Genomic DNA, 9,013 nt, shown 5'->3' on the forward strand with positions numbered 1-9,013 from the left:
GTCCGGCCAACTCCATGACGCTGCTGGTGATTTTTTCTTTTATTCTCCTTTTTTCTTTTCTATATAAAGCAATTTCAGGAACCACTCAGGAGCCCAAATGTTAATAAACTCGAATTGTACATAATTTACCAGAAAACAACTTGAAGAACTAGTTGCATGAGGAAGCAAAACTTGAGCTGATAAAGGATTCTCTAGGAGATGGTTCATGTTAAGCCAACCAACCACACAAAACAGAGTCTGCACTCATCGATAAAACATGAATGAGTAGGTGCATCAGATGGAAACGACAAGATGATCTCGAGGTCTGCCAGGCTATTTATCTAACTAATGAAAGTACATGAAAGGTAACCACTAGATTCTCTCTTAATCAGTAATGAAATTGTAGATATAAGCCATTCTACGCAACTTATTTGAAACAACTTGGATTTCTTTATGAAAGTTCCTCTTTTCCCAGACTATTTCTCCATTTACTGCAGAAAAGAACTATTGGCTAGTTTCATCATTTTGAAACTGGAGATATAAGTGCAACAGGAACTAGTGAAGTGTTCAATGGGACTTTGCCGAATGATGAACAAAGTATTGATCTCAGAAAAGGAGTTAGATCCTTTGAGTGATGATAAGAAGATGTGAGTGATTTAACACACTGTTGCTTCGTTGGCCAGTGTAATGTGGTAAAGAAAAAGGCACCTATTTTTGCAACAACCTGTGCTGCACTTAGAATAATATTTTGTGTTTGCAATATGTTATCTGGATCTCGTATCTTTCACCTTCATTGCCTGCTTTTCTTGAAGCTTCTTTGCCCAGTATTCTTCGAGAGGAGGACCAAATATTGCCTTCCCTGAGATCACACCTATCCTGCAAATTATGTTGACAACTCAGCCAAATAAATACAAAATACTCATGGATGTTTATAGTAGTTTACAATGAAATAGTGATGGAATGATACAAGAGAAATCAATTTGCAACTAGATAATTTGCTTCTCATTCTCCTAGGAACAAATAGTTATATTTTTTGCCACAACTGGCAAAAGATGAGCTCGTTATTTCTATTAAGGGAAATGACAAGAAAAAGGTAAGTTGCAAAAACCAACATTCAGTCTCTACATTGTGCATAGGACTGAATGGCATATGCAGCAGCAGTTTGTGTAAGGACTAAGTCTTAACACATCCACTCAGATAATTCTTCTATGGATCTCTACTATGAGAATTTAAGGCAAGACACCAAACTAGAAAGCAAAGCTTCTTCTTCATCTGTCCTTTCATTTATTTACTCATTTATTCTGTAAATGCTATTCCCTATATTTACTCAACTCAAAACACTTGATGCACATTTTATTGACAATTTTATGTAGTCAAAACCTGGAAGCTTTGCTTCTATTTCTCTGTCAGAGAACCTTAACAATGCTAAGCAATGTTCCAAGTTCTGCTTCATATGAATCTCTGCTTCAAGCTATCCATCCTAGAAACGGTTATGGAATCCCCTTCTACAAATATCGTGGAAATAAACTGAAACAAAATGGTAATAAAAAACATAAGTATCCCCCTATTAAACAACCTTAATACACAACAATTTCTACTAAACACAATTCAGTGTTAGACGTGTCTAAATCCATGACTGTGAGTGTCTTTAAAAAACGAAAAGTTTTCTCTTTCAGAGTCCTTTTAAGGTCTCTTCCAAAGCCAGTCTACACTGGAAACACACCAAGCTCCAGAAGGGTTTGTCATAACTGATTCCATCATATTTCTATAAAGAGCCAGGGAGAACAAAGGAAATATTCGGCTGACCATATGGGATGGATGTATGGAGCTAGGACCCCATTGCTGAATTACAAGACAAATTAGGAATAGATTAGCAGGATTTACGTCTAAATACTTACTCATTGCAGGGAGAGTCACTTCAATAATGTTTTGCCTTGCCAGCTATTTTCTAATCATATGTTATGGTGTAATTTTTTTGTCAATGGGAGTTAAAAAATGACCCTGAAAGGAGTCAAACCATGGTCAAGCAACGATAAACACAATCCCCCAACTAACATGGAAGACTCAGTGTAAACCACCAAAAAAGAAAAAAAAAAAAGAGGTGGCTTAGCCTCAAGAAACTTATCATGGTTTAAGAAAGCATATCAATAAACGTTGCCATTGAGGTTTTGGGTTGAGAAAGAATCCAAATGGGTATGATAACGAGAACTATATGTTTAGCAGATGGAAATGCGTAAAGTTTCGGTACCAAACTGACTCATTCAAGAGTTAGAAGGAAAACTGGGCTTGCAAGGAACACTATAGAGGAGGGTTTTAGAAAACATGAACAATGAAGAGGTACAGTTGCTATTTTTTTACCATGTTGTGTAGCAGGTTAGAACAAAGATGACTCAAAAGTGACCATGGAATTTATAAAATGGTGCACCTCAATCATTGTGATGCAGATCATTGTTATACACACAGAGATGTCAAGAAGTTAGCAAATGTTTTGCCTAAAGAAAGGTCAGGTCCTGCTGCTATGTTCTGGTGGAAGTTGACATTGGAGTGTCTAGTTAAGTTAGATGTTGTAAGGATACCCTTCAGGGCCTTTGTCTAATCTTTGTATACCCTTGGACTTCTCTTTTGTTAATGAACTGTAGGTTTGTACACCGTCCTCCACCCCACACACACCCCAACCACCAAACCAACAGAAAAACCAAAAGAAAAGGGAAAGGACAATGTTTATAAGAATTAAACACTAAGGGGCAAAAGGACATCTAGCAGATAGCATAAGCATTCATGAGATGTAAGCTTAGGAGAAGATCATAAAGACCACTGCTGTAATTCTCGTGCCAGTCCTTTGCTAGATAGTAGAGGTCCCAATTCCTATGGATCGCCTTCCAATACTATTATACAATGGATTTACACATTATAGATGTATAACTAAGTGGGTTGAACTTCAAGAACCATTTAGGAAGAAACAAATTTTTTGCCTGTTGCTTCCTTTTCGCAACCTCAAGATCGAAGAAATGATTCTGCCCTTCAGCCTGTCAAAGACATAGAATGGCTCCAAATAAAAAATTTACATCCACATCAGTTAGATGGAGTCGAATGAAACAAATAAATGAAGTGCCAAAAAGGAACTAAATTTTACTTCCCAAGTTAAAACTTTAATTTGGCCAGAAAACTAGGTTGTACCAGCAGGTCCGGCTTTTCTATCAGAAACAGAGTAAGTCCTCCATTCAGACTCTTTATCAAATCCACTTAATTAAAAGCAGATAAATGAAATGCTCAAGCAGCACCACTGTTGGAATGCAGATGCCTGGAAGGTCAGAAGAACTAATTCAATTAAAGTTTAACAAACGAGAACATGCCAAAACTCCTTGTTTCTCGAATTTTCCCAATAATATTCACGACTTCCCTTAGACAAACAGCCCAAAAATAGACAGCAGGACCAATGAAAGGTTTACAAAAAAGAATTCAAAAGTCTGATAACCCCCAAAAAGAACATGATACAAAGGTTTGCAAAGAAATTTCACAGAAACGATAAAGATTTCTCACGTACACGGTTTGCCTTATAATCGTTTGTCAATGGACACTAAAGAACAAACTTCTATACACTACAAAAAAGTGAAATCCGGAAAGGGAAGAGAACTCACACGGATGCTACGACCACCATGGGTAACGAAAGAAATTTCCTCCTTCCAAACATTTTCTACGCCTCGGCTAGAACAGCCAAGGAGGTCGAGAGTACTATAAAGGTTTTTTAGTCCATAACAGTTGGGCAACTCCCAAACCTGGAAACGGACTGGACTTGGGTTTCACTTGATGGATCAGACTCAGATTGCTTATACCACCCAAAGGTTGCGTTCGAGCCTGTGGCAATTTACAGATGGGCTTGGATCGTATGAAGTGGACTTGGATTAAGTCGTTTTAACTTTTAAATCACTTTTTAAACTGTCTTAAAACAAATTTCAATGATTATTATAGGAAATAACCTCTAGGCTCCAGCAGCATCTTCTCCACTCTTCCCCTCGTAACCACCTCCCATCTCACAAATCCGCTCCCAAATCTTATCGGGAACTGGCACCACAGACAGCCTCGGCTGCTTGATCAACGCAAAATCCTTCAATCCCTCCTCTTTAATCTCCTTCAACTCAACCGGCCGGCCCATCGCCCCGACGCCCCTGACGTCGACGGCCCACTCGTCCTCGCCGCAGCAGTACCACTCTTTGGCAACGGCGACGACACCAACGACGCGGCGCTCCTTCGGCCCGGAGTGGTAGAAAAAGCAGAGGTCACCGGTCTTCATCGCCTTCATGTTGTTCTGCGCTTGTCTGTTCTTGACCCCGTCCCATTTCGAAACGCCGCCGTTGGATGCCTGGTCGGCCCACGACCATTCTCTGGGCTCCGTCTTCAGCAGCCAGAATCGGCGACCACTGGAACTCATTTTTACTTGGCAGCGATTGCGACACTTCCGCGATTCTGGAGAAGGATTACCTCGTGGGATAAGGGTTTCTGATTTCTTTCTGTCTTTTTTTTTGCAGTAAATGGAGCTGATTTTGGCGCCGAAAGGCAGTTCGGTTTTCCACCGCGGAAAAGCTCAATAAGAGACCGCCAAGATGCCTGTGGGCCTTTTGCTCTTAATGGGCTGAACTGTACACTAAGATAAAGAAGCAGCTGATTCCCCAGATTGGTAATGGGCTGAGCAATATGAATAATATGAATTATAAAAGCGTGGACAAATTTTATAGGGGAAATATCTAAAGTAACCCTCTATAAAAATATCTAAAAAATCCGTTGATTTGAATTTCCCTTCAATAAAAGCCACTAATGGCAAAACTATTTCTTTAAACAATCTACTAACACTATTTACTTAATAAGGAAAAATACCTAAATTGACCTTATTAAAATATCTAAAAAATCAGTTATAAAACATATAATAAATAATTAGGTATTTAAATATCCCTGAGTAATAAATAAAAATATAAGACAGTGGGCCACATAACTCCACGCCATCTTCACCTTCTCTCCCGGCTAAAATAGCCGTTAATTGAATAATTGTGATAACTATTAATTGGACAATTGAAATAGTTATTAATTAGATGGAGATAGCATCGGATGGTCAAAATAGCATTTGGTACCAAATAATTTCTTGTATTAAATTGGCCCTATTATGAAATATTAGCAAATATAAGTTTAAGTATATATTTTATTATTAAATTTTTAATTAATTTTGAATAAAAATTGATTTAAGTTTTTTTATACTAATATAATATTGATATTTTCTTTAAAAATTTAATGATAAAATAGCACATATAATAAAATAGATAAGAATAAATGCAAAACCTATCCGATTAATTAGAGGTGGTCCCAGCCGTAATCCAGTCGCCACTCTTTTAGATTCTCCCGAGATAAACAGGCGGTCAACAGTCTGGAAAGAAGCAACGTGTCTCCTACGCTTCAAAGTATAACGACAAGTTCGCTGCGTACGCTCCGGGGAAGCCGACGTGTCGATCACGGGAGGCGAAGTGGAGCACGTGACACACCCACAGGGCCACAGCCTATTGTCATACTGTGCAAGTGGGGCCGGTCAAATTCTCCTGGGTCCAAAAGTAGCAGTGACAGTGCTCGTGCACGTGGGGCCCGCTCAAGTTAACAGCGCTGAATAGAGCCGTGTCAAGTCTATCAGTTTAAGGTGGGCCCATGTATGAGATCATTTCAGTTCAAGTCAAAAAGCGATTTCCACTTTTGTGAAGCGAGGTGTAGTGTCTACTGTCTTTAGGTGTCTAGACAATTGAGTACAATCAAGGGTTTTCCTGCGGGCCCGGTGATTTAAGGGAAGATGCTTGATGGTTTGGTTCAATGAGAGTATTTATCTAAACCTGTTTTCATCAAAGTCGGCCCGAACCGGAACTGGGTTCAATCGAATCCTGCCCCTATATTTTAGGTAAACACATTGTATTATTACCTGATTGGGGATTAAATGCCATCCACCCAACAAATCCCCGCCATTTCCCTTCTCCCCGCAGTGGACTCATTCAAGAGCACTCCTGTGGAGTGGACTATCGACATTGGTTGAACAATCAAATTAATCATACCTCTTAGTTAGTGAACAAATTTTGCTCCTATGGACCTAACTACACAAACCCTTCACATGTGAAACACGGTTGGGTCGACCAAGGAGGGGCCGTACACGGACCCTCCAAAAAAAAAAAAAAAAAGTGACGCCACTTTGAGGTCATGGGTTTGGTCCACTGTCACCATATTGAATAAAATTGGGAAGTTTCTTATCGTCATGTTTATCAGGTTTATGTGGTCAAAGCATCTCGTGTACATGAAGTGGGAAGGGTCCACGTGACAGCAGACATCATATATTGTTTGTACATAGTCCATTTCCAGAAGTCTATGGATTGTGAGCTAAAAACTGCTTGGTGGTCGACTAGTCCACCCACTAAGAAGCTGTTCTAGCTCGAATCCATTAAATGGTTTTAATTTTTTTATTTTCATCAAAATAAAAATTTATTTTTGCCTAATAACTATCCAGCATAGTTGAATTTTTCTTAATTAATTTTTTTTTTATAAATTATAAAATCTAATACGAAAAACCCATTAGCTCAGTCATCCAACTATAATCGGACAGCTGAGATAACTGGTATCTTTGTTACTTATGTTATACCATAGTTTAGCTACATTAATTAAAAATTACCTAATATTAAAAGGAACGGAAACGTGAAGTAATTAAAAGAAAATGAAACGTCCCATTCCTTTTCCAAAGATTCCTTTCGAGTAAAACTGCACAGACATGGAAGGTGGCTGCATGCGTTATTTCACTACCGTAGATTCTTCACTCTCCACTTTGAGGATTTTCAAGAAAGTTCTGTTAAATCATCGGCGGTGGTTTACTTTTTAACTTTTCGGAATCCTCAGATGAAGAAGTATGAAAAAATGAACTCGAAGAGGGAAGAAAAGAAAGGTATGAACTGGAAAATTCCTGCCAAACAGATTAAACCCAGAGTCTTCAACTAATTAAATCATATTATTTATACTATTTTCATATCTGGAAACGATTTGGAAGACCCAGAAGGTGATCAACAACCACAACTTCCGAGCCCCAGAAGAAGAAATCGAAAACAAAGATTTTTAACTTCTCTGTTTTTCTTCTTTCAAGGGTGCTTCTTCCCCGCCCCTTGGGTGTAGATGTAATCAGTATGAGCAACCAGAGTCCTCCTCATCAAACATTCTTCCTCGCCAACCCCCTCGCATCCTTCCGGCACCTCGGTGGATTCCACCTCAACAGCCTGCACAAAGCAACACACAGAGAACCCATATAAGCGAAAAACACCCATGAATCGAAATCGTGACCAGTAAAGAAATATATTTCTCGGAATTAATAACAACAAAATAATGAAGAAAGAGAGTATAATACGTACCACTTCAGGGGTTTCCAACGCCGAATCTGCAACCGCGAGCGGCTGACGGCGAGCAGCAGAAGCAAGGGAAAAGAGGAGGAGAAGCGCGAGTGCGAGAAGGGTATTTCTTGCCATGTCTGGTGGAGCAGAAGGAGCCGACTTTTGGGTGGAACTTAGAACACCAGAGACAAGGTCACGGTATTTATAGAGTTGAGATTCGAGAAAGACAACGAAAGCGCGTGCGGAAAGGTTAAAATAAAACGGAAGGGAGCTTTAATTAGCAGCTGAAATCTCGTTGGGAGATTTAAATATCAAAATGGAACAATAAATCTTGGTAAAAGCACGAAAGGCGACCACGAGTTTTCATCAAAGAGTTGCAGATTTAGGTGGGGGACGTTCTCAGGACGATCCTCGTTTCTATCGGAGACGATAAGAATTTCAGGTTACTTTCAGAATGTCGCTGGGCTCGTCACCAGTACAGAAGTACCTGCCGAGGCCTGGATGTTTATGCGATCCGACGCAGCTAATTGCTAATATCGTTCTCGGCAAATTTGCTCAAAGAAAATTCGAGATTAGAGAAAGAAATAAGAAAACCTCTCTAACCACATAAATCATTTGCATAAGATCCTAAATCGAGCAGTAAGTAAAGAGAAGTAAAACAAAATTGTATAAATTATATTGGAAGCCTCATAATAAGCACCAGTTGATGATATTTAATGGATGAGTTTAGTTTTATTAACATCGAAGTCAAACACTTCATACTTGTTCTAGATAAAATGGAGACTAGAATGGTAGAATGAAGTACGGTTTGAATGGATCAACTATGCTTCTAGAATAGAGAGAAACAGAAGCAATCGACTGTAACAATTTATCGATTCGGGTTCTTTGAGTTTGAGTCTCAGTAGGAGAGAAATCACCAAAACCAGTTTACAGCCTTTTTAATTAAGTATTTAACTATCATTATTGAGACGTAAATAGCAGAGGGAAAGCTCTGAAAATGGTGAATCGGAGGTGGTGGAGGTGACGAAAGCGTAATTAGGGAGAGAACAGCTTGTGACAACATGTGAGATACGCTGACTTTGTTTAAAAAACTCGAGTGGTTCAGAATAAAATTTCTGGAAACATTACTTAAGAAGGATAATAAGCCTAGAAAATGCAGGTAAACGGTGGTTATATCCGTTAGTTGATTAGGGGCTTTGCATAATTTAATCATGGATGCTGTATCCTCTCTTCACTAATTTTTTTAAAACCCTACCCATGTTTTGTTTTGTAACGAATACCGTATTGGAAGGTCCTTTTAGTTTTCATGTAATGTGCAGCAGTTTCAAGCTTAAAAATGGAGGTTACGAGTCCCATCTCAGCTTTATTGCTGGGTCCATTTTTAATATACAGCTTCCACACGTAGAAGATGAATCACCAGGAAGCTTTAATGTGCTAAAAAAGGCCTGTCTCATGGTAACATCAAAGTAGAGAAACAAATTGACAAGAATGGCTGCTTTTGAGATGCTTCTTCACTCCATAAATGTGAAAAATTGGCAAAAAAGTGTTATTATGAATTTCGTAGCCGCCCATAATAAATAAGAACTCCTAAAGACGGTCGAATGGATTTGGAGAAGATTTATTCTTATGTATGTGTATTAAGG

General features: G+C 38.9%; 2 protein-coding genes across 3 annotated transcripts; both read right to left on the reverse strand.

The window, feature by feature from the left end:
* Positions 1-338: 338 nt before the first annotated feature.
* On the reverse strand, positions 339-4,519 carry LOC137953365 (uncharacterized). Of its 2 annotated transcripts, none has more exons than XR_011112376.1 (2): positions 3,618-3,714; positions 339-855 (listed from the first exon to the last, which is right to left on the reverse strand). XR_011112376.1 is itself a non-coding variant. In XM_068800734.1 (2 exons), exon 1 carries the CDS (start codon positions 4,406-4,408, stop codon positions 3,959-3,961), a length of 450 nt encoding a protein of 149 aa, XP_068656835.1. In that variant the 5' UTR covers positions 4,409-4,519; the 3' UTR covers positions 339-855; positions 3,957-3,958. The 2 variants fall into 2 exon arrangements, 1 of the variants encoding a protein (XP_068656835.1); XM_068800734.1 differs by lacking the exon at positions 3,618-3,714 and adding an exon at positions 3,957-4,519.
* A 2,457-nt stretch (positions 4,520-6,976) lies between these two features.
* LOC137953989 (phytosulfokines-like) lies at positions 6,977-7,530 on the reverse strand. Its single transcript, XM_068801570.1, has 2 exons — positions 7,392-7,530; positions 6,977-7,259 (listed from the first exon to the last, which is right to left on the reverse strand). The coding sequence occupies exons 1-2, from the start codon at positions 7,503-7,505 to the stop codon at positions 7,125-7,127; spliced, it is 249 nt and encodes an 82-aa protein (XP_068657671.1). The 5' UTR covers positions 7,506-7,530; the 3' UTR covers positions 6,977-7,124.
* Positions 7,531-9,013: the final 1,483 nt, after the last annotated feature.

Source organism: Aristolochia californica, unplaced genomic scaffold (assembly GCF_029961685.1).
Source record: "Aristolochia californica isolate CCGP_79_NKW_82.1479 unplaced genomic scaffold, dmAriCali1.0.hap1 SCAF_16, whole genome shotgun sequence".
NCBI classification, from domain to species: Eukaryota; Viridiplantae; Streptophyta; class Magnoliopsida; order Piperales; family Aristolochiaceae; genus Aristolochia; species Aristolochia californica.

Excerpts from the sequence above, each read along its gene's own strand:
- LOC137953989 (XM_068801570.1), bottom strand. The coding sequence starts at position 7,505 with ATGGCAAGAAATACCCTTCTCGCACTCGCGCTTCTCCTCCTCTTTTCC. Across the intron at positions 7,260-7,391 it reads CGTTGGAAACCCCTGAAGTG|GCTGTTGAGGTGGAATCCAC; the intron begins GTACGTATTATA and ends TGCTTTGTGCAG.
- LOC137953365 (XM_068800734.1), bottom strand. The coding sequence starts at position 4,408 with ATGAGTTCCAGTGGTCGCCGATTCTGGCTGCTGAAGACGGAGCCCAGA.